The sequence below is a fragment of the Carcharodon carcharias genome, chromosome 3 (assembly GCF_017639515.1).
Source record: "Carcharodon carcharias isolate sCarCar2 chromosome 3, sCarCar2.pri, whole genome shotgun sequence".
Lineage (NCBI taxonomy): Eukaryota > Metazoa > Chordata > Chondrichthyes > Lamniformes > Lamnidae > Carcharodon > Carcharodon carcharias.
In genome coordinates, this window is record NC_054469.1 from 56,755,785 (window position 1) to 56,781,929 (window position 26,145).

A 26,145-nucleotide genomic window follows, 5' to 3' on the forward strand; every position below is an offset into this window, starting at 1 on the left:
ACACTGGCAATGCTGCAGACCCTTTTATCCTGCCCTTGGATGAGGTTTTGCAAAATGTGCGCTGCCTGCCTGCAACAAGTGCAAAATCGCACGGGCAACATAAAATCAGGTTCAATTGGGTTTTTTAATGGCCTTTTAATTGATGGCCAGTGTGGTTCCAACACCCGTATGCACCCACCGACTTGAAGATTGTGCTCGTACGGGATGATGTCAGGATGCTCACCTGATGTCTTGTTGTGCTTTTTTGCACCCAATTGGGTTGGGTGCGCAACTGCCTACGAGGAGTAAAACTCTTCCCCATGTAATAGGTAATGTGTTGGCAGTTAGGGAGGGGCAACAAATGCTGGCCTTACCAGTGATACTCACATCACATGATGTAAAAAATATATCCATTTATATATACTTAATGTTGAGGCCTGGATTTTCACAATGATGGAGGTAAGCTGTCCTCTGGGAGATGTAAGGTGCCCTTTAGGATTGTTAAAAGTGGACATGGATATGTGTAATAAGTGTATAAACTCATTGTAACTGTCAAAAAGTGACTGTCAAAAACATAAAAAGCAATTGCTAAAAGCAACTGTCCAAAGCAACTATCAAGCTGTCAAGGTATTTAAAACACCTGTCCTTTAAAACATTGTAAAAGTTGTGTGGTGTGTTTAAAAAAAATAAATGCTTGCTATTTCACACTCTTGACATTTGCTTGATTACTGGATTAGTGCTGCATGACTGATTTCACAATCTTCCATTATCACAGGTTTTTTTTTTGCCATTTCACAGTTTGATTGACAGCTACAAGTGGTTATAGACTCTTTAAACTGGGACTATGATTTCCAATGTTTATTTTTAATTGGGATTAAGCACTTGAATGAAATGTTTGTTTTTAAAACAGGTTATATAGTTGAAGGAATGTAAATGTACTAAATGGGCAAAGGATGGTGTGTCAGCTGGGCATGGGTTAGTGTGTGTTGTTATTAAGTTGGCATGGGGCAGTAAAGGGCCGTGGGGGTGGGTAGAGAGGCATAGTTTAGCAGAGGGCCTATAAGGAGTCATGGTGGTGTGTAGATGGGCACAGGTTGGCATGGAGAGTATGAGGGGCCATGAGGGCAGTAGAGGGCATGGTGTGCCATGGGTTGGCATGGATGGGGAATGGGGAGTGTGTATGGCGGGTGAGAGAGTGTGGGGAGTGAGGGCTGGGGAGGGGGGGGAGGTGGGGGGTGCTGCTTTTTGTTTTAATTGCTTTTTTAAAAATCTTGGACAAAGTGCTGGTGCACTGAGGCAGGCTTTCTGTCCAAGCCGCCTCTGCACCTGGCAGCCTCCACACTGTTTCTGGAGTTGCCTGCCACGATTGTCATTTTCACCCATGCCCCAACCTTCCAGACCAAAAATCCGATTTTCTGGGGAGCTTTCTCCTGGGTCGGGTTTGCAGAGCCGGGAATTGTCCTGACTCTGCGCTCCTGGCCCAGGAGCAAAAATTCAGGCCTGAAACTGGAATGAACCAAGATATCAGTGATACGAATGTTCTGTGCTGCTGCCTTCTTTCATCCTGGAAGCTATTTGCATCAGCAAAGATGAAGTTAATAAAGCTAAATTAATTTCGTATTATCATTAAACGACACAATAATCCTATTACAGGCACTAAATTGAGTTTTACAGTGGCACAAAACAACCAAACGAATCAGGGTAAAGCCAAAGATGAAGTAGAAGATTATTAGGCCTGACCTGCAGTGATGTGCTTGAGTAATCCAGTCTGTCCACATCTTGGGTATGTTAGGAAATGTTTATTGAAAATGCACATTTATTTCTATCCCATTACAAGTTATTTCAGAAACAAATGAACATAAATAACCCCTCAGTAATTTGCCTGGTTAATGTTGGGAACCGTGCTTTACAATCACAGAGAATTCAATATTCAGAGTATCATTTTGCATTCCTTTTTTGCTCTGATTGCAATAAAGCCAATGTGAAAATTGGAAAGCGACCGTTGAGACACACATACGCCTGATGCTAATTTACATTTTGGACTGGTGTGCCTATAGGATCTGCTATGTTATGTCTGAGTCAAGCAACCTGAAAGCATTAACAGCTCTGATTCTGATTTGATTATAATGATGTGATTTATGAAGCAAGTGATCTAACCAAATGACGTAGGTCTAAACTACATTATAATAAATATTATATTTGAAAGGCATTCAGTGGCATAGATTGAGGAATGCTGACAGTACCTTAGGAATCAGAAGTAAACACAGAGTGACGGTCACAGTCAGATGGGTGTGAACAAAGAACAGCATGAGCATCCAATCATTGTGGAGGCTTGATGCCAGTGTAAACCTGCAAAGAGAAACATAATTTCATAGTTATAAGTCTTTCGGATTAAAAACTATTATTCCAATCTAAAGGAGTTCCACAGTTACAGCTAAACCATTAGACATTGGGCAGAATCATCTCAGATTTGCACAAAGTGCGGTAGCGGGTGGGGAAAAAAAGTCATTTTACCCGCCGGCTGCAATGGGGGTTTTTGCACAGTAACATCCCATTCCTGCCTCATTAATTATGCAGCCACAGGAAACACACCATCTTGCTGGCGGGCGACCATTACCTCGCTGCTTCCTCAGGCAGAGTGCTATATTCAAACTGCAGCCATGTGCACACTTTTCAATGTTTGCAGCCCAGGACTGCTCTGGTGAAGAAATGGCCTCAAAAGCCAAGAAGAGTGCAGCCCCCGATTCACTGATGCTTCCCTGGGACGCATTCTGGATGCTGTGGAGGCCCACCGCAATGTCATCTACCCCTGCTCTGGCTGCAGGAGGCTCATCAGTCTCACCACTCTGGCTTGGGAGGCGGTGGCAGAGGTGGTCAGTGCCAGTGCTGCACACAAGAGGTCAGCCATCCAGTGCAGAAAAGGAATGAATGATCTCATCAGTGCCGTCAGGGTAAAGCAGCCATCTCATCACTCTAAACTCACACACTCACAAGGCCATCACACATTCACTGGCACCTCACTCACTGCCAGCTCAAGGGCTATCACCACCCAGTCTCTTACACACACCCTCATATCTCCACCTGGCCTCATCTCCTCTGGAGAATGCCTCCTCAGCCCTCACCAACTTGAGGCCACTTACACAGATCAACATGTGCCCCCACTCACACCCTGCAATATCCCCCTTCCCCAGTGCAGCCCTTGCCCTGCAGCATCTTCCCTTGCCCAAGGCCACTTCACCCTTTCCCCAAGCAAAACCTAGTCCTGCAGCCATTGAAGAGCTACTCCGCTTTATGGCTGGTCTGGTAGGTAGAGACCTGCCCGTGAGCCCCCCTAAAGTGATGCAATGCTGCCTGCGAAGCCTGGCACCGATGACCGCAAATTCTACCTGAAGCAAGGTCGGCAAAGAAACCTCAAAGTCCCGAGCAAAGTGCAGCTCGCCAGGTGCACGTTGTTTATGTACAGTTGTAAAACACATTGTCCTGGCCCAGATGATGCAGCATGGGGGCGGGATGATTCTAGTGAGTAGCGCTTTTAATGAAACGCAATATTATTGAAATTAGGTTCTCAACATGCGGCATTGGGAAACGCGGTCTGCCATTGACTGGTGGAGCGGGCGATCACAAACTGGTTTAACAATGCCGTAAAACTGATTTTTGGCCGTCTCGCCATTCCCCCCCCCCCCCCCCCCCCCACCCACCATGATGCCCGAAGCCAATGGGGCCAGAAAATCCAATACTGTCTTGTATTTTGGCAATTAACCATGTCAAAAACACTGTAAACAGGCTATTTAACAAGTTGGCTTCTGTAGGGAGATGAATAGGTAGTGAAGCTTTGGTGTATTCATCATTTTATTTTACAGGATCTTTTTTCTATATCAGCTACAATCCCTGAACATGTTGTTGCCTCATATATATCTGCCCATCTTTCCTGCAAGCACATTCCATACCTGCCATGGCGCTAAAATGGTGTCCTCTGTGGTAGTCACTGCAATACATTATTCCCCCTTTATCATGGAGTCAGCTTGCACATGTACATTGACGATGCCCAGATCTATTTCTCCAGCCCCTATTTCAACACCTTCACCTCTGTGTTGTCAAACTGCTTGTCCGATGAGTTGCAATAAATGTTGGGAAACGTGAAGCCACCAAACGCTCTGTATACTTACCACTCATTTCATCCCATTGTCCGGCCACTTCTCTCTAAAACATTGCAGTATGTCAGTTGTGAATAACAATGGACAAGGCAGCAGGGAATCTACAGTGGGCAGGCGAACCACTCTGCCAGGCTGCTGACGAGGCAATGAAGTTGAAAATCTAACATGATTTGTGTATTGAGTGGTGGTGGAGAGATAGGTATCATATACCAGCTGATTCAATGGGCTGCGTTGGGGGCGCGGTGGATGCAGATTTGAATCACAAAAATTGAGTGGGTTTGGAAGCGGGCGCTTCATTAAAAAGGGGGAATTGACTGTGTATCAGGAAGCTAGCAGAAACCCGATAACTTAACCCTTAACCTTGATTAGCTGTGCGTGGGATAACCCAGCGCCCTCCCCTCCCTCCCCCCAGCCCGCACCGTGGGAAAGGCAGGTTGGCAAGTGTAATCATTAACAGTTGTTTTAACTGTGTGGACACTGGTTTGAAAGGTTCTGTGGAACCCATCATGGAAATCAACCTGTTTTCTTGCCTAGTTGAAAGACTTTTGCTCTTGGGACTTGTTCTGAGAATGTGCTTTGGAGGTGATATCCACTACTTTGGAGGTAATGCACTAATCTGCACTTTCCTTCTCTCAGCTTTTAAATCAGCCTGGGAGCTGCTTTACTTTGGATCTCATTTGAGGAAGGAGATAAGCAGCAGCAGTATCAGTCTTTTTCTTGCTCACTTGCCACTCCAGAGGGGGCAGGGGATGAATGTAAAGTTGCAGCTAGCAGGAGCTGAGACTCCCAACACAGGGTTTACAGGGAGTGGATAAGCTTCTCGGACATGATGGACCAGCATTGCTTCAGAGAGATTGCATCAGGTGGTTGCTGATATTTGCAGCCCCTTGTAAGAAGACCTCACTGAAAGCTAACATGCAGGTGCAGTAAGCAATAGGGAAGGCCAATGGAATGTTAGCCTTTATCACAAAAGAGTTTGATTACAGGAGTACAGGAGTGAAGCCTTGCTTCAACTATATAGAACCTTGGTTAGACCGCACCTGGAGTCCTGTGTGCAGTTTTGGTCTCCTTACCTTAGGAAGGATATTATTGCTATAGAGGGAATGCAACAAAGGTTCATGAGGCTTGTTTCTGGGATGGTGGGACTGCCCTGTGAAGAGAGATTGGGGAAACTGGGCCTGTAGTCTCTCGAGTTTCGAAGATTGAGAGGTAATCTCATTGAAACCTACAAAATACTTAAAGAGGTAGACAGGGTAGATGCAGGTAAGATGTTTCCCCTGCTTGAGGATTCTAGAACCAGGGCACACCATTTTAAAATAAGGGGGAAGCCACTTAGGGCTAAGATGAGGAGAAATTTCTTTACTCAGAGGGTTGTGAATCTTTGGAAATCTCTACCCCAGAGGGTTGTGGGAGCTCAGTCATTGAGTACATTTAAAGCAGATAGTGACAGATTTCTAAACACCAATGATATAAAGGGATATGGAGTTAGTGTGGGAAAAAGGCATTGAATGGCGGAGCAGGCTTGATGGGCTGAATGGCCTACACTTGCTCCTCTTTTCCTATGTTTCTTCTGCCAAGTTGACCAGGCGGTCATGCATTGCCAGTGACCATCAGAGCCTTTAGTTGCTTTCCTCTGGCTCATTCCAGTGATCTGCCGAAGCTATTTCCAGAATCTCGCAATCTGCTGCCCACAACTGCATCACTGGGGTGAATGATGCCATCTCTGCCAAGGCAGGAACTTTTCACACAATAATGCCATCAGAATGAGTGGGCCCTTGACTTTTCCTCTCTGGCTGGCTTCTCACAGGTTCAGGGAGTCATCAACTACACACATATGGCAATCAAGATCCCCGGATCACCCTGGAGTCTTTGTAAATAGGAAGGGCTTCCAACTCCATCAATGTTCAGCTCACAGGAAACCACAAAAACATCACCATCATGTAAAAATCCCATGGAGCTGGCATGAAACTTTCACCTTGCACCAGTTAAACCTGCCTGAGATCTTTACACACTGAAAGAGAGTTCGCAACTAGCTCCTTGGAGACAAAGGCTACCCACTGAAGATGTAGCTGATGACTCCCATTATGACTCCAGACAATGACATCCAAGAGAAATATAATCAAAGCCACTTAACTATTGGAGCTGGCATTGAGCAAGAATTTGGGATGCTGAAGAATTTAGGTGACTCAGTCTTCAGTATGCACCAGAATTATAGTTGTCATGGGCATACCCCTGTACAACTACAATTCCTTACTAAATATTTTTCTCCTACTTCTTTGTGGTGCAAACCCTGTGGCTTCAGCAGAGGTAGAGTTAGACTGCTCAAATCCCTGCTCAGATGTTCTTGGGTGATGTGCTTTGGGTTTCAAAGGCTGTCAAGGTCCCAATAAAGACTGTTCTATTTGATCTGCACAGGGTCAGACTTGGTCATCATATGGGACTCTGACTGAGGGGAGGGAAATGGCTGAGAAGTGGAAGCCCTTAAAGCAGAGGCCCCACTTTCTCCATCTTCCCTCTTACTTATGAACCAAAAATACTGGAGAGTCAGGCACTGAAGAGCCAAGGCTGGAATTTCATTGATCTTTCATTGACATTCAGAATGTGCAAGCCATTAGTTAGGACCAGCATGCACTCAGTCAGCTGCCACATGTGATGCTCCATGCAGGTCACCACTCTGTCCGTGAAGTAGACATCAATGAAAGGGCCTGTGATCTCAAGGATTAGGGATGGATCCCTCTGATCTCTCTAATCATGCACAATGCAGCTGGAAATGCTTACAGGACTGCATACATTTCTGCTGTTGCTCTAAAACTATCCTTTCCTTCAATGGCTCCTAAAGATCAGCATCTATGTCAATCTGAGCAGAGCTTGGAGAGGGGGATCCTCCATTGCCATCTCTGTCTCCACCACCTGCTCTTTCTCACTTGTGCCCCATTGTAAGAATGGAACTAGACACAGAGGTGCCTGTATCTGAACTGGTGCACAGTCTGCATGAGTCTTGTCAAGGTGCATCGTCAAAATGAGTGACTTCCTCTGAGAAGCCCTTGTCCTCTTCCTGCAACATTTCCTGTGGGATACTTGATGTGCCTCTGGCAGATGAAAGACATTATTTAGATAAGGTGTTAAGTCAATATTCTGCATGTGATCATTTTTCAGTGGCTGCTGGCATCAACATGGTGTATGCCATGTGGCTGTGTGAGATTTCATTCTGTCACCAGATAGCTGGGGGACTCCAAACTCTCCACCTCTGATAGTCAGACACACTGAGACTCAGCTTATCTCCAGCACCTCCTCCTCTGCAGGACGTGGGCTAGGCAGGCCTTTATTGCCCTTCCCTAATTGCCCTTCAGAAGGTGTTGGCGAACAACCTCCTTGAACCACTGCAGCCCATGGGCCAAAATTTTACAGCCTATGGGCAGGCGTGGAGCTGACCCGTCCAGCCACGAAATAGCACGAGATGATGTCAGGTGAGTGTCTTGACATCATCACGGACTCGTGCGATATCTCGCTCGGCAGGCGTGGGTGGCAGTCGAAAGCGCTCCCGCTGACAATTAAGTAGGCAGTTAAGCCCATTAAAGAGGCAATTGAAGATGATTTTTCATGATCCGTCCACTTTTACGTTGGCGGACAGGCCAGTCGGCCAGGCAGCCTTTAAACTTTTGTTCAAACCTCGATCCAGGGTGGAATGAAATCTCCTTGGGGGAATAAAATAAGAAGAGATATCTGGGGATTATTTTTTTATGAGATGTGCTTTCAGGTGCTTGATTGTGCAGCATGGACATATTTTGCAGCATACTTGCTGTTTTGTTTATTCTGTGGAGGTCTGCAGCTCCCGGAGGTGCTCACCAGCACCCGCGGTGACGTCAGCGCCAGCTCTCTTCCTGCCCCCACCAGCAGTGCTGATCCTTTCCCAGCACATACTTCACACTAGCTAGCCGTTAATCGGCAAGCCAGCCTGAAATCTGGCTAGGGGCTGAACGCAGTCAGGGGCCTGTTTCCCGTCTGCTCCCAGGCCTGCCGATTGCCTTCGCCCGCTAAGTGAAAAATTCAGGCCCATGTGGTGTACACCCACAGTGCAGTTAGGAAGGGAGTTCCAGGATTTTGACCCAGTGATAGTGAAGGAAAGGCGATATATTTCCAAGTCAGGATGGTGAGTGACTTGGAGGGAAATGGTGTAGGTGGTGGTGTTCCCATGCATCTGCTCCATTGTCCTTCTAGGTGGTAGAGGGTTTGGAAGGTACTGTCAAAGGAAACCTTGACAAATTGCTGCAGTAGACCTTGTATATGGTACACCCTGCTGCCACTGTGTGTCAGTGGTGGAGGGAATGAATATTTAAGGTGGCCAATCAATCGGGCTGCTTTATCCTGGATGGTGTCAAGCTTCTTCAGTGTTGTTGGAGCTTCACTCATCCAGGCAAGTGGAGAGTATCCCATCATACTCCTGACTTGTGCTTCATAGATGGTGAACAGGTTCTGGAGACTTAGGAGGTGAGTTACTCACTGCAGAATTCCCAGTCTCTGACCTGCTCTTGTAGCCACAGTATTTATAAGGCCGGTCCAGTTCAGTTTCTGGCCAATGGTAACCCCCAGAATGTTAATAGTGGGAGATTTAGCGATGGTAATGCCATCTGTTGTCAAGGGGTGATGGTTAGATTCTGTTTTGGTGGAGATGGTAATTGCCCAGCATTGGGTGGCACAAATGTTAGGTGCCACTTATCAGCCCAAGCTGGTGGACGGAAGGCCAATTAATGACGACTTAAGGGCCTCATCCCACCACCCCTGGTATTTTATCCGCAGCAGCAGAGGCCCATGCCATGCAGGAAGTCTGGCAGCTTTAGCTGTGCGGGCTGGTGTTGGGCAAGGTGTGTGAAGGGGAGCCTCCTTGATCACCCCCTGGGCCCATTGGAGGCACCTCTCCCATAGGTAATACCCCACTTTAACCCTCACCGCTGGCCTCATGAACCCAGCACCTGACCCCCCTCCTCTTTTTCACTGAGAGCACCGACCCCAGACTTCCCTGGGCTCCTTGGAAGAGTGGGACTGCTTGTCCATCCAATTGGCCAGCAATTCACTAAGGTTGGATTTCCATCCAAGATTAGGATACAAATCTAGTCTTAAAGCAATTAGTACTGCTTTATAGACTTTTTAGTCAGAGGACTAAAATGAATCCGAAGGATTCAGCCCTTTGTATCTTGTTGGTTCTGTGCTCTCTCTCCTCCTGCAAGGAGAGAAAGAGGAGACCTTAGCTCAGTGACAGTAAACAAAGGGTAATAGTTAATCGATGTTTTTGTGAATGGAAAACGGTCCACAGTGGCATTCCACAGGGCTCAGTGTTGGGTCCCTTGCTGTTTGTCGTATATATTCATGATTTGGATTTAAATGTGGATGGCATGATTGGGAAATTTGCAGATGACACAAAAATCAGCCCTGTAGTTGATAGTGAAGGGGATAGCTGTTGTTTCCAGAATGATACCAATGCTTTGGTTGAGTGGGCGGAAAAGTGGCAAAGTAAATTCAATCCAGGAAAGCGTGAGGTAATGCATTTGAGGAGGGCAAACAAAGTTAGGAAATACACAATAAACGGGAGGATATTGAGTGGGATAGAGGAAGTGATGGAAGTTGGAGTGCATGTCCACAGGTACCCTGAAGGTGGCAGGACAGGTGCACAAGGTGGTAAAGAAAGCAAATGGAATACTTTACTTGACTGGATGAGGTATTGAATACAAAAGCAGGGATGTAGTGCTGGAACTGCATAAAATGCTGGTTAGGCCACGAAATTTTGTGTACACTTCTGGTCGCCGCATTACAGGAAGGGAATAATTGCTCTGGAGAGAGTACAGAGGAGATTTACAAGAATGTTGCCAGGGCTTGAAAATTGCAGCTATGAGGAAAGATTGGATAGGCTGGGGTTGCTTTCCTTAGAACAGAGGAGGCTGAGGGGTGATCTGACTGGGACAAGATTATGATGACAAGATTATCAGGGGCCTAGATAGAGTGGACAGGGATACGCGATTGGTAGAAGGATTAGAGGGGCCATGAGAAAAAATGTCTTCACCCAGGGGTTGGTGGGTGCCTGGAAATCACTACCTGGTTTGGTGGTGGAGAAACACTCAACTCATTAAAAAGGCATCTGGATCTGCACCTAAGGTGCTGTAACCTTCAAGGCTATGGACAGGGTGCTGGAAGGTGGTTAGAATGTGCAGCCAGTTTTATTTTTTTTTATATTGTTTGACCAGTGCAGACATGAGGGTCTGAATGGCCTTTTTATGTGCCATAACTTTTCAATGGTTTTCTCTAAGTGAGAGTAATAGAATGTGTTGAGTGGACAGATGACATTTGTGCAGAGGTACTGTGAGGGATAAGTCTGACATTGCACCAGGATGAGAATGAGAGTCAGTAGTGGATAATCAAGTGGTGATGGGAGGGGGTGTCCAAACAGAGAGGAATGGGTGCACCTGCAAGGTAGGTTGAATTGAGGAGTAATGTGCAGGAGCGAAAAAGCAAAGTGAAGGGAGTTCGAGTTAGAAACATGAGGACAAACTTGAATGTGCCATACTACTCACCTTTGCTGCTCTGATTATGTCATTACCACTTTTCTGGCACTGTATCTGGGAGTGTGACACCACAATCTTGCTGCTCAGTTCTATAGCAATTTCCCACCATGCCTTCTTGTTCTCTGGGACAGCATTCTTCCCAGGGTTGGTGCAAGAGTATAAGGTGTCCTTGGCAAACCTTCAGCCTTGCACCCTCCCCCACACCCATCCCCAATAATTAACTTTTGAAAATGAATAGTGTGCATTAGTATGCATTTATAATTACAGATTTATTTTACATCAAAAAAGAGGATATTATAATACTGATTGTACATTTTCATTGCTTGACACTTTTCACAGGGTATGTACCAGAAGAAATGCACGCTATTATGTATAATATGGTTCACACGATGTAATACTGTGTTCCTGCAACAGTTACTAGATGGTTTTATGTGCAATTTACACAACCAATAATCATTACGATAGAGTGGGCTAGATGCAATTGCTTCCTTTGACATTATTTACTGGTTCACAGTTTTGGAATAATCATGTAGATGTACAAATTTGTACAACAGGATGAGGAATGTAAATATGAAATTTTGAGAAATGATGCAGCGTAAATACATGAAAATCTATACATATGTATGGATCTCATTCCCACTGCTGAAGCCTGTTTGTTTACTTAGGTTTTTTTATTCATTTATGGGATGTGGGCTTCGCTAGCTGGGCCAGCATTTATTGTCTATCCCTAGTTGCCCCTGAATTTTGACCCAGTGACAAGAAGGAACAATGATATATTTCCAAGTCAGGATGGTAAGCGACTTGGAGGGGAACTTAAGGCCGTGCTTTTCCCATCTATCTACTGCCCTTGTCCTTCTCGATGATAGTGGTTGTGGGTTTGGAAGGTGCTGTCTCAGGAGCCGAGGTGAATTCCTACAGTGCATCTTGTAGATGGTACACGCTGCTACTGTGCGTCGGTGGTGGAGGGTGTGAATGTTTGTGGATGTGATGCCAATCAAGCGGGCTGCTTTTTCCTGGATGGTGTCAAGCTTCTTGAGTGTAGTGGGAGCTGCACTCATCCAGGCAAGTGGGGAGTATTCTAACACACTCCTGATTTGTATCTTGTAGATGGTGGACAGGTTTGGGGAGTCAGGAGGTGAGTTACTCATTGCAGGATTCCTAGCCTGACCTGTTCTTGTAGCCACAGTATTTATATGGCTAGTCCAGTTCAGCTTCCGGTCAATGGTAACCCCCAGGATGTTGATATTGGGTAATCAGTGTTGGTAATGCCATTGGATGTCAAGGGACAATGGTTAGATCCTCTCTTGCTGGAGATGGTCATTGCCTGGCACTTGTGTGGCACGAATGTTACTTGCCACTTGTCAGCTCAAGCCTGGATATTGTCCAGGTCTTGTTGCATTTGAATTTGGGCTGCTTCGGTATCTGGGGTGTTGCAAATGGTGTTGAACATTGTGCAATCATCAGTGAACATCCCCACTTCTGACCTTATGATGGAAGGAAGGTCAATGATGAAGCAGCTAAAGATGGCTGGGCCAAGGACTCTGCCCTGAAGAACTTTTGTAGTGATGTCCTGGAGCTGAGATGCCTGACATCCAACAAGCACAATCATCTTTCTTTGTGCTAGGTATAACTCCGACCAGTGGAGAGTTTTTCCCATGATTCCCATTGACTCCAGTTTTGCTAGGGCTCCTTAATGTCACACTCAGTCAAATGTGGCCTTGATGTAAAGGGCAGTCACTTTCACCTCACCTCGACAGTTCAGCTGTTTTGTTCAAGTTTGAACCAAAGCTGTAATGAGGTCAGGAGCTGAGTGGCCTTGGCGGAACCCAAACTGAGCATCATTGAGCAGGTTATTGCTAAGCTACTGCTGCTTGATAGCCCCTGTTGATGGCCCCTTCCATCACTTTACTGATAATCGAGAATAGACGGAGCAGGTAGTAATTGCCAGGTTGGATGTATCAGCCTTATCTTTTGCTGGGCTCCCCATCATTGAAGATGGGGATATTTGTGGAGCCTCCTCCTCCAGTGAGTTGTTTAATTGCCCACTATCATTCACGACTGGATGTGGGCAGAGTTTAAATCTGATCCGTTGGTTGTGGTATCGCTTAGTTCTGGCTATCACTTGCTGCTTGGCAAGCAAGTAGTCCTGTCTTATAGCTTTACCAGGTTGACACCTTATTTTTAAGTATGCCAGGTGCTGCTCCTGGTATGCCCTCCTGCACTCTTCATCGAACTAGAGTTGATCCCCTGACTTGATGGTGATGGTAGAATGGGGATTATGCCGGACTATGAGGTTACAGATTGTGTTTGAGTACAATTCTGCTGCTGCTGTAGGCCCACAGTGCCTCATGGATGTCCGGACTTGAGTTGCTAAATCGGTTCGAAATCTATCCCATTTAGCACGGTGGTAGTGCCACACAACACAATGGAGGGTACCCTCAGTGTGAAGGCAGGACATCATCTCCACAATGACTGTGGAGCGGTCACTCCTACCAATACTGTCACGGACAGATACATCTGCGGCAGGCAGATTGGTGAGGATGAGGTCACATATGTTTTTCCTTCTTGTTGGTTCCCTCATCACCTGCCGCAGACCCAGTCTAGCAGCAATGTCCTTTAGGTCAGTAGTGGTGCTACTGAGCCATTCTAGGTGGTGGGACATTAAAGTCTCCCACCCAGAGCCCTTGCCACACTCAGTGCTTCCTCCAAGTGGTGTTCAACATGGAGGAGATTTTTGTTCAATTCAAAGTCCGTGGCGTGATTCAAACCCAGGTCTCCAGAGCATTACCCTGGATCTCTGGGTCACTAGTCCAGTGACAATACCACTACACCATCGCCTCCCCATAACAGCTATGACAATACCACAATGCCATCGCCTCCCCATTGTTCATTCAGTTTTTTGCCTTCACCACACTTCCCACCCCCAAATTTTGCTGTTCTAGGCAACAATTAGTTTGCCTCGTGCTTGCATTGGCCCTGATTCTTCCTTGTTTGGAGACTGCAACATCATCTCTACGGAAGTATCAAGTGAAGCAAAGTTGTCTTGTAATGTTGCGAGCACATGGCTGCAGGTTCTTGTTCTGTTTCAACGCCTGGACAATTCTTCAAGTTATGTCTCAACTCTTTAAACCGTTGAGCTGAAAATAGACTGAAGTGGGTGGTCATCATACCTGCTCTTCTAATTGGTTAGGAAGCCCAGGAGTTCAATACCTGTGACAAATGTAGTTCTGAAACTTCCGGGCTTCTGCATTGCCAGTGCTCGGCCAGGTAAAATCCAGCGCCATGTCTATAGATGATGTCACAAAGAGGCAGCTTAAAGAATAGGAGGTGAATGAGCAAAGGATAGATCCTCGTGGGACTGCGGGAGCTAACAGTTTGATGACTGGAAGAGAAACCATTGCCAATGATACTCTCTCTGTGATTGGATAAGTAAGAGTGGAAGTAAACAGCACTCACACAGAGCTGGACAACAGAGAAGTGCTGGATGAGGATAGCATGGTCAACAGTGTCTAAGGTTTCAGAGAGGTTAAGGAGGATAAGGATGGTTAGTGCACCATGGTCGCATGGTCAAGATAACTAATTGCTTTCACCTATCTTCTAGCTGGTGGTGAGCCATCTCAATCAGTTTGGTGTCTGTATTGTTATCATTAGCCCATTAAGTTGAGTATTTATGCCAAATCTGTCAAAGCTTGATGCTAGATTTCCGATCTAGTTACCAGCTCCATCAAGGTAATGTCAATTGAAAAATCACTGGTCATGGCGGGAGCAGAGAGTTCTGTGTAAGTGTTGGGCACTTCTCTGTTGTCCAGCTCTGTGTGAGTGCTGTTTACTTCCACTCTTACTTATCCAATCACAGAGAGAGTATCATTGGCAATGGTTTCTCTTCCAGTCATCAAACTGTTAGCTCCCGCAGTCCCACGAGGATCTATCCTTTGCTCATTCACCTCCTATTCTTTAAAGGATTGGCAGTAATGATGTCAGGGTATCAAAAGCATTGCAACCAGTTTGCAACCTTTAGGGTGACTGAAGGCACAGAGGGCTAAGAAATGAAGAGGCAAAATTGAAGTTAAGGGAAATGCAAGGTGCAGGCTTAAGTCTGCAGGAAAATGGCAGAGCTGCCTTCTCACCTTCTGTTTGATAGCTGCTGAAATGGAGATGGCGCTGCATGAGATGGTTGCCATTCCATACTACCATCAGACCACAGCTGACCATCCTGTCACTGGCTGTGCTAGCCTTATGCTGCATAGTAACTGTAGGTGCCCTTGCAGCAGATGGAATGGTTCTGCATCTGTCTCTTTGCTGACCCAGAAGACAGTTCCCTGCAGTTGTTATTACGTAAATTTGCCAGTGCCTGCAGGTATAGTTGATGTCACCTTGTGATCGTGGCCAATCTGAGTAATATTTATCCCTTCTTTCATGCAATGTCTCTGAAACGTTGGCACACTCTGATTGGACTTCTAACGTGAGAGTCTGACAATTCAAACAATGGGGAGAAAGGGGGATGTTTTGCAAAAGCAAATAAGAGAAATTGGTAAAAAAAAAGAGACCTATGAAAGAGAAAGCAGCAAGAGAAGGAATAAAAATGAATAAACAGTTTGAGTGAGAGAAAAGAAATGAAGGAGTAGAGGATAAGGTAAAGGGGGACATGTATAAAGGGGGTGGGCTTGGGTGATCCTATTCTGCCAAGAGAAATACAATAGGAGATCCACTCATTATTATAAAAACTATTATTACGTTTGTTACACTGGATTAGTGTATTATCTGTTTCATCAGACAGAAACATAGCTGCTTGATAACAGTTTACCATCCTGATCATTCTGGCATTCTGGTCACCACTGTCATCAATAGGTCCTGTTGCTGGGCAACAGCACACAGTCCTATTATGTGCTATTGGTCTTTTAAAAATGCAAATTGGGGTCCTATGGTGTACATAGGACCTGATATAGGGTATTGGTTACAGTTCGGTAGGTCTGAAGAAATCTTTGCAGTCATAAGTAGGTTAACTGTAAGTCTTTATTGACTCTTAGAACTATTTACAAATATACAGTAAAGGGTACAAGCTAGGAGCTGTCTCCATGCTGGCTGGTACACACGGCTCTGCCCAGCACTACACTGACCCTGGATGTGGGTCATGTGCTCGCTTACATCACTCTGTGGACAGTACTGTGCTCAGTCTCACATTAACCCTATATGTGCCAAACCTTTATATTACACCTCCACCCAAGTCTTTATCCAATGTATTTTAAGTGATTACAGTTATCTTATTTCTCACATTCTTATTACTATCAGATATTTACATTGTCATTACTACAGTATGACTGCCCCATCTCCACCATTCAGGCATCTGGGTATGTTCCTCGATATCTCTCGATTGAACAATGTGGGCGGGCAGTCTAGGGATGGGGAGGAGACTCCTCCTGTTTCTCCTGACTCTGCCCTCTGTGGTGCCAAACAGGGAGGTGCTTGATTGGTCCTCGTCCTTTCTAATGATGGTACCTCTCGAGGTCTTTAAACCAGAACTTGTCACCTTTCAGTAATTGTGGCAAGTGTCTGGTGTGATACCTTCTGTTGTAGGTGAAGCCTGCTTCGGCCTGGAAGACTGTTCCCTTGCTTAGATGCCCTGGCAATCCTTGGTTATCAACCCTGGTACATGCTTTTTTAGGCAGGTTTGGAAGTTATGTGTGGAGTTTCCTGCCTGTTAGGATTTCAGATGGGGACGGGCCGTATTGTAAAGAGGTGGGCCTGTATGTGAGCTGTGTGGAAGTCCTCCTTTTTTAGGAGAGCTTTTACTGTACAGACTCCCTATTTGGCTGTGGGTATCTTGGGGAGATGATGCGATGGTGGAAGCCGGATGTGGTGGCAAAGTGACCAAAGGACTCATTTGAAAATTGTGGACCGTTATCAGATGCAATATCATCTGGGATGCCATGGTTCGTGAACATCTCTTTCAGTGCCTTAATTGCTGTTTCTGTGGTAGTTGTATATAGTTGCTTTACCTCAACCCATATGAGAAGAAATGAGTTGCTGTTGAAGATGAACAGGTCAACACCCAGCCTGTCCAGTGGCCTGGTAGGGAATTGTGTGGGGATGAGGTGCTCTTTTTGGTCCTGCCTGTGAAACGCACACACCTGACAGTCCTCAACAGCCTTGCAAATGCCTGGCCACCAGACAGCGGATTGGGTCCCTGCCCTGAACTTGGTGATGCCCAGGTGGGCCTGGTGTATTTTTTGAAGGGTCTCTGGCTGCAGGGAGACTGGGATGACCAGCCATTCATTGTAGACCAGGAGACCACTTATAATCAGAAAGTGTTTTTGTTGTTTGAATCAGGTTTTCATGGTCCCTCTGTTTGGTCTCTGCTGTATATGTTTTTCAGTGACCCCAGTCCTGTGAAGAGTTTTGGGAACTCACATTTGTACTTGGAGCCAGGCCCTTGCTGGTTGACTTTGTCAATATTCTGTAACAGGTTAAATTCAACACAGGCTTTGTGGCTTAGTAATAGCAGTTCTGCTTGTGGATCACAAAGAAGGTCTCACAGATTGTTTTACATGTGTACCTCAATGTCACCGGCAAGATGCCTTTCATTGGGACCTTAGGCATCCTGCCCCATAAAGGGTGTTGTGAGCAGCGTTGCTCAATTGTAAGTCTGGGTACTAGATTTTAGTGCAACCCAACCATTCTCAGTTTAATTTAAGTTCTATTCATTGTAATAAGTTAACAAGGTTAAACACCATTTTGTGTCAATACTGGGATAAGAAGCCATTTTGATGTTGTTAACTTTTACAGCAAATTAACCCAAAACTGTATTGCGAAGCAGCCACTGGCTAGCAATAGATGATTTCATTTGAAGGAAGTACCTCAATGAAAAATTGAAGGATAAGTAATTAATAATCAGTAGTTAATTAGAAGTCATTTACGTTAATTCTGTATTTCTCCATTAGCTTTTCTTATGAGAACATTAAAGTGCTGTAACAGCTGGAAAAGAAATGGGATAAGCCTGGGACTCCCTGCCTATCGGGAACACTCACTGTCCTTGATTGTTGAGTCTGTCTTAACGAATGGGACTCCTGTAAAGACATCAAGATAAGAGGCGTGGCGTAAAGGAAGGCATTGCTTTAAATTTAAGACAATTAGCTAGAACCAGTGGAGCTAACTCTTATCACATTATTGACAAGTTATAGACCAATTAGCCATTTCCAACAATTTGGCTAAGGTGAGCTTACAACATCTTTTGAGCATAAAAAAAGGGGTTGCAGGAACCATCTTTGTGTACATCAAGTGTGGAAGAGCTGGTTTAGACCTTCGGGGATAGTTGAGTACCCTATCAGCGTGAAGGTCGTTTCCAAAAAACTTCAGGGCAGATGAATAGTTAGTACTGGGACTGGTTAGGCAACAGATTTCCTGACAGTAGAAATCCCAGGAAGGTGTAGTGCTTCTCGGAGGCAGTGATGGTTTTTCTGTCAGAGTGAGGAGTTCAAGTTGTTGTCCGCTTCTCTTGGATTGATCACCCATTTGAATGTGCAGAGTTGGTAGAGTTTCAGTGAAAAGTATATTTTTCCTATATTCTGCCTCTGTTAGTTAGTTGATAAGTTGCTAAAACTTGCTTGTAATCAATTAATCTCAATACTATTTACTGATGTGATGTCTGAGCCTTTGCCCGATGGTTATATCTCTGTTAAATTCGAACAGTTTAAAAGGGCACTTCTTGGGTTCCAGTGTTAGGCATTGCACAACTAAATGGGAACTGTCTAAGTTAGCCTCCAGGAGATGAATGTGTTCTTTCGTGCACATGCGTGAAAGAGCGCACTCTCGATTTTGGGATTTCCCCCTGCCCCCTCCCCCCCACCCACACAGGAAGCACATAGCGCTTCTGTGCGGACGTCATGCTGGGCGGGCCTTAATTGGCCCACCCATGTAAAATGGTGCCACGCCCCCAATTGGGGGGCACCAATCGGAAGCGCGCCTGTGCACGCCCGCCCTTCAACTTCGCCCCTGACGGGGGGGAAAATTCAGCTCCATGGTTCTCTGTCAGACAGGAGTGTTCCGCTGGCTCCCATGCCTAATTTAAAATATGTTAAATAGCCACTTACTGAAATGTCTACATTTCAAAATGAGAAACCAAGATCTTTGACCTCACCCAAGAAGCATAGCTGTGTGTCCTCTGGGCTTGCAATCTCGACCTTGTGGTCTTTGGGTTTTCTGTACATTTCAGTTTTTTTTTGTCTTGCACAGTTTACCGTAGTGTCCAATCCTGTTGCACTCAAAACATTGGGCTGAAATAGCAGGACATTGGTCTCGCTTGTGGGAGCATCTTGCATTGGCATAGTCGCTCTGCTGGCCGTTTTAGGTATTTCTTTCCCTGGCCTGGGTTGTTCCTGCTTCTTTGTTGCTTAACTGGCTGAACTGTGGGTTGGCCTGTGCACCACAGTTTATTTTCTCCCTTTAAAATGGTTCTGTGCTATTCAGAGTTCTGACTGTCTAACTATCTGGAATGCCTTTTCCAGGGTTAGGCCTTCCTTTGCTTGCAGGAGGTCAGAAAGTGCGTCATCAGCTATTCCTACTACCATTCTGTTCCTGATGAGTTCAGATTTTAAGTCTCCATATTACCATCCTGTAGAGATGAATGAATTGATAGGTTCTCCTGGCAGCTGGACTCACTTGTTAAATTTAGCTCTGTCAACAATTTTATTGCTTCTTAGATTAAAATAAATGTTGAAAGATTTTAGTATTCTTCCAACTTAGCAGATGATTCTTTGATTCCCTGTCTTGCAATAATGCCTTCCACAATCAGGCCAACTGAGCGAAGCAGCTTATTAACCTGCCCTGCTTCTGACTTTTTGTCTAAGCCTGAATTGACGCTGTATCTTAGGAATCTTTTCCTTCAAAGGACAGAATCGTCCCAGATTTGCAATAAGTGCAGTAGCTAGCGGGTAAAATGACATTTTACCCTCTGGTTGCGATGATGGGTTTTCATGCTGTATCATCCCAAACCTGCCAGTAGGGTCAGCAAAATTACCACTATGGATTGGTAGGCGATGGCAGTGGTGATCAGTGCCAATACTGCACAGAAGAGGTTGGCCATCCAATGCAAATAGAGGATGAATGATCTCATCTGTGCAGCCAGAGTATGGCAACCATCTCATCACTCTAAACTCACACACTCAAGCCCATCACACATTTATTGGCATCTCACTCACTGCCAGCTAAAGGGACATCACCACCCATTCTGACACACATATCCTCACATGTCCATCTGACCTCATCTCCTCTGGAGACTGCCTCCTCTGGAGACTGCCTCCTCAGGCATCACTATCTTGAGGCCATTTGCACAGATCAACATGTGTCCCCCACACACACCATGGATTACTCTCCTTCCCCAGTACAGCCCTCATCGTGCAGTCTCTTTCCTTTCCTGAGGCTACTTCTCCCCCTTCGTCAAGCAAGCCCTAGACCTGCAGCCCTTGAAAAGCCACCCACAAAAGGCTGGTCTGGTAGGTGGAGGCTGCCATGAGCCCCCCTAAAAGTGATGTGGTGCTGTCTGTGAAGTCTGGTGCTGATGACTGCGAGTGATGACCAAAGCAAGGTAAGCAAACAAGCCTTGAAGTCCCAAGTGTAGCACAGCCCACCAAATGCACATTGCTTATGTGCTGTTGTGAAACATATCGCGTGTTTTCCTGTTGACATGGATGGATGATCCAGCGGGGGGAGGATGGTTCCAGCGGGGGAGGATGGTTCCAGCGGGCTAGCCTAATAATGATATGCTGATGTATTACCATGAGGTTCCCAATGTCGGATGGTGGGAAAAGTGGCCCACCATCAGTTGGCTGAGCAGATGATTGGGAACTGGTTTCACGCTGTTGTGAAACCAATTGCACCATATTGTCCACTCACACCACCGAATGTGCCCGACACCAGCGGGCACTGAAAATCCCGGCCAAAGTCCCCAGCTATGTGATTGATTTGGGCCTTGGATTAATCCAAACTGATTTGGAATTGTGGATTTCCGATCCATGGTTAAATTTTTATAAATGTAACTTCTGCTTTAAGAGCTTTTTGCATTTCAAAATGGCGTTGCTGTTGGAAACAAAGGGATTTCTCACCCTTGCCAGTTTTGGTGGGCTCCAATACCACAGTAATTATGCTGAGCTTGAAAAGACATTTGAACAATGGTTGCCTGGATCAGCTGCCTACAAGAGTTCTCTTGCTCAGCGTTTTACTTTAAAGTCACAAATTTGCCAAATCCTGGTTTTGCTTTCTCTCGGCTAAATTTAGAAGTCACGATTCTCCCAGATTATTTAATTAATTATTTTTTCCATTTTGGAGGGAGCACGGACACCATGTTTTCAGGTGCTGAGTCGGGGTTCGGGTTTTAGCGACCACATTTTTCAAACTTCATTTCTGACTCTGAATTATTTATGAGTTTCTTAGAACTTGCTATAGCCTGGAAGTTTTAAAAGATTTAGCTCACCCCTGCTTGGTTTCTGGAGGTAGAAGCTGAAATTCTAAAGGAGATTCAATGGAGTCTTCTGCTGCAGTAAGGAAGTTTAAATTACTACCTCCAGCTTCCAAGCCTTTCTTTGGAGCTTTTTCATGGTGAATTTTCCTCTGCGCCTCTGCTTCTGGAGATTCTTTTCAGGCCAGGCTCTTTGCTGAATTTTTTCTCAGTCTTCCAGCATTTTAGTTTTTGTGCTTTCTGTGAAGTCTTAGGTTTTTCCACAAACTGCCACCATGTTGTAGGGCATTGGTTATAGTTCAGTAGGCCTGAAGAAGTCTTTGTAGCCATATGTAGCTTAACTGTAAGTCCTTATTGACTCTTGGAGCTATTTATAAATATACAGTAAAGGGTACAAGCTCGGAGCTGTCTCAAATTAATCTTATATGAGCCAGACCATTATACTACAGGACCCTGGCTGCCTTTTTGGAAAACAATGGTCAAATTTTGCTAGATGACACTCCTATGAAGTGCATCAGGGTGTTTTACCACATTAGAGGTACTGTGTAAATAGAAGCTATTATTACTGTTGTTCGTCACACTGGAAAAATACAGAACTGTTTTTTTGCGGGTGCAGAAGATTGCTCTGCCAGGTTCCAGAAGAATAAATGTTGCTGCCTGAAGCTCTCCCCACCCCCCACCCCCCCATCGCCGCCATTTGCTGACACTCCCACTTCACTTACTGGCCTTACCTTATTTCTAAACAGGTGAGCCAGTATTATGCTGGCTCATTTTTCATGACATCCTTTTATGTCTTTTATTTCCTTGATTTCACTCATTAAATTAAAAATGGGTAAGAGTAAGAGAGAAAGCAATAAGGTCTAAATCAAGGTTACTGTGCATGTAAATGAACGCATGGAGAGTGGGAAATAAGATTGATGAGTTACAGGTGCCGATTACCATGTGGAAATAAGGGGCAGAATTTTACATTCAGTGTGCGGGGGCGGGCCCGACATGCTGGAACGTAAAATGACGCATGATGACGTCAGGCGTGCATTCCAATGTCATCGTGCTGTCTCGCGATATTCCGTTTGGCGGGCGCATGCCAGAGTGGGCTGCACACCCGCTGATAATTGATAGGCCTATCAAGGCCATTAAACAGGTAATTAACATGAATGTTACGCTGCCCATCCAACCTAACGGTTGGTGGGCAGGTGAAAAAGCCAAGCGGGATGAGGTTCCTAAAGCTAATAATGATTATATAAAAACATTTTCTGAAAAATAAAAACATGCCCCATCTCATGTGATACAGTCACATGAGGGGACATTTCATTAAATTTTTGTTGTTTTTATTTAAATTTTGAAAAAGCATGCACGAAAAAGCGCTGGACCCGAGTCTCCCTCCTCCCCCTGTCCATACAGGTAGCGCTCAGCGCTCCGCACATGTATTATGCTGGTCGGGCCTTAATTGGCCCAACCGCATAAAATGGCCGTGCGGAGGTGATCGCGGGTGCCGGTCGGGTTCTCGACCACCTGCATCCACTCCCGCCGAGCCCACCCAACCAATGAATAACCCTGGCCATCATGTTGTGGCTATAACAGAGACCGGGTTCAAAGAAGAGCAGGACTGGGTGTTAAATATTCCTGATTACAAGGTGACCAGCAAAGATAGGAAAGGAAGAAAGTGAGAAGGGGTGGCAATATTGATTAAGGAGAGTATTACAGTGCTGGCGAAAGAGTGTGTCCCAGAGGGATCAAGGGCAGAATCTGTTTGGTTAGAGCTAAAGAACAAAAAATGTGCAATTACATTGCTCAGTGTAGCCTATAGGCCACCAACTAGAGGAACAAATTTGCAAGGATATTATAGGGGGGGTGCAAGACTTATAGGGCAGAAATTTTCTCATGTCGGGCGGGCATGCTCTCAACCCGAGTGAGTGTAAAACGATGCGCGATGATGTCAGGCGAGTATCCTAATGTTGTCGCGCACTCGCACGATATTTCAGTCGTGGGCGTGTGACAATTAAGCGGCCAGTTAATCAATTAATTGACTTGATTTTTTCACTGCCTATCCAACCTTTCAAACGGTGGGCAGGCAAAAAGGCCAAGCGGACTATGAATTTTTGGCAAAACCTAATCCATGGGCAGGATGAGGTTTCAACCAGTGACTTAAAAAAAATGTAAAACTTTTAACCCTCATATTTAACATGTCCCTGCTCATGAGACAGAGTCACGTGAGGGGACATGTTTTCATTATTTTTAATATCTTCATTTTTATTGTTAAAAACCTTCAGCTCCCTGAGGCAGCTCTGTGCCTCAGGGAGCTTATAGTACACGCGCTTCCGCACTCGTGCTCCTCCCGACCCCATCCTGGAAGTGCTGAGCGCTGCAGCACACGTTTCACAAAATTCATGTCGGGGCCCGATCGCAGGCGGCCGTCAGCTTTGCAACCACTCCCGGGCCCACCCACTGTGCCTGCCCAACAAGGGCAAAATTCTGCCCATAGAGTATTTATAATGTGGTGGTTCGGGATGTGGGGGGGGGGGGGGGGGTTAATTATCTGAAAATAGACTGGCATAAGGATAGGGCAGAGAGGGGCAAGAGTTCCAAGAATGTGTTCAGGAGAATTTTCCACTGCAATATGTTTTTAATCCAATGAGAAGTGAAGCACTACTAGTCTTGTTCTTGGGAATGAGGTGGGCCAAGTGGATCAAGTGTCAATAGGAGAACATTTAGAGGACAGTGATCAATGTATCATAAGGTTTTAGGATGACTATGGAAAAGTACAAAGGACAATCCAGAGCAAGAATAATTAACTGGGGGAAAGCCAACTTCAATGGAGAAAGGATGAATCTGGGCCAGATAAATTGGAGTCAAAGGTTGGCAGGAAAAATGGGAGTCGAACAATGGGCTACCTTCAAAGAAGAGATAGTTCAGGCACAGTCAAGGTAGATCCTCTCAGAAGGAAAAGACAGAACAAATCCAGAGCTCCCTGGATGACAAAATAAATAGAGATTAAGATAAAGAAGAAAAAGGGTGCTTATGACAGATGTCAGGTAGAAAATACAAGTGAGGACCAGGCTGAATATAGAACATTCAGAGGGGAGGTGAAAATGCAAATAAGAGAAGAAAGGAGGGAGTATGGAATGAGCCTGGCAGCTAACCTAAAAGGGAATCCCAAAGTTTTCTATAGGTATATAAATAGTAAGAGTGGTAAGAGGAGGAGTAAGGCTGATTAGGGACCAAAAAAGAGGATTTATGTATGGAGGTAGGGGGTGTAGCTGAGGTATTAAATTAATTCTTTGCATCTGTCTTTACCAAGGAAGAAGGTGCTACCCCGGCCACAGTGAAAAAGGAGGCAATTCAGACACTAGAAGGGTTTAAAACTGATAAGGAGGAAGTATCGGGTAGGCTGTCTGTACTTGAAGTTAGTAAGGCACTAGGACTGAATGAAATGCATCCAAGGATAGAGGGAAGTGAGAGTGAAAATTGCAGAAACACTGGCCATAAATTTTTGGTCATCCTTAGGCTCAGAGATAGTGAGTGGAGAATTGCATGTTACATCCTTGTTCAAAAAAGGATGCATAGATAAACCCAGCAACCACAGGCCAGTCAGTTTAACTTCGGTGGTGGGAAACTTCTGGAAACAATAATTCAGGGCAAAATTAATAGTCACATGGACAAATGTAGTTAATTAAGGAAAGTCAGCATGGATTTCTTAAGAGAAAATCATGTTTATCCAACTTGCTGGAGGTTTTTGAAGAGATAACAGAGAGGGTTGATGAGGGCAATGCTGTTGGTGTGGTGTACATGGACTTCCAAAAGGCATTTGGTACAGTGCTGCACAACAGACTTATGAGCTAGGTGGTAGCTAATGGAATAAAAGGGACAGTTGCAACATGAATATGAAATTGGCTGAGTGATAGGAAGTACTGAGTAGTGGTTAATGGATGTTTTTTGGGGCTGGAGAAAGCTGTGTAATGAAGTTCCCCAGCGGTCAGTTGGGATCCTTGCTTTTCCTGATATATATTAGTGATCTAGGCCTCGGTGCACAATTTCAATATTTGCAGATGATACAAAACTCAGAAGCATTGTGAACATTGAGGAGGACAGTGTAGAACTTCAAAAGGATATAGAAAGTTGATGAAATGGGGGTTGAGGTCAGGTGTCAAATGAAGTTCAATGCGGAGAACTGTGAAGTTATTCATTTTGGTAGGAAGACAATACAAAAAAGGTACAATTCTAAATGGGGTTCAGGAGAAGGGGGACATGGGTCTATATGTGCATAAGTCATTGAAGGTGGCAGGACAAGCTGACAGTGCATTTAATAAAGTGTACAGTAACCTAGCCTTTATTAATAGGGGCATAGAGTACAAGAGGAGGGTGGTTATGTTGAACTTATATAAGACACCAGTTCAGCTTCAGCTGGAGTATTATGTGCAGTTCTGGGCGCCGCACTTTAGGGAGGACGTGAAGGCATTTGAGAGAGTGCAGAGAAGATTCACGAGAATGGTTGCACTAATCAGGAATTTTGGTTATAAAGATCGATTGGAGAAGTTGGGCCTGTTTTCTTTGGAGAAGGGAAGGGTGAGAAGAGATTTGATGGAGGTATTCAAAATCATGAGCGTCTGGACAGAATAGATAAAGAGAAACTGCTCCCACTCGTGAAAGGATAGAGAATGAGAGCACACAGATTTAAAGTAATTTGCAAAATAAGCAAAAGTAATTTGAGAAAAAATAATTTTCACGCAGCTAGTGGTTAAGGTCTAGAATGCATTGACTGAGAGTGTAGTGGAGGCAGGTTCAATCAAAGCATTCAGAAGAGAATTTGACAGTTGTGTAAAAAGGAAGAATGTGCAGGGCTACAGGGAGAAGATGGGCGAATTGGCACTAAGTGAATTGCTCGTTTGGAGAACTGGTGGAGACACGATGGACTAAATGGCCTCCTTTTTAGCTGTTACAATTCTGTGGTTCTATGATTATGCCTCTTAGTGTTGGCTGTTAATATCACTTCTGGTTCTTAATCATTCCC

At 45.2% G+C, this 26,145-nt stretch overlaps 1 protein-coding gene across 1 annotated transcript in view; it reads right to left on the reverse strand.

Moving 5' to 3' along the window:
• Window positions 1-26,145, reverse strand: part of gpr158a (G protein-coupled receptor 158a) — a 641,632-nt gene that overhangs the window by 48,251 nt on the left and 567,236 nt on the right. The window contains exon 12 of the mRNA XM_041183940.1: window positions 2,223-2,328. Within this exon, the coding sequence (XP_041039874.1) occupies window positions 2,223-2,328 (106 nt within the window). The remainder of the gene's footprint in view (window positions 1-2,222; window positions 2,329-26,145) is intronic.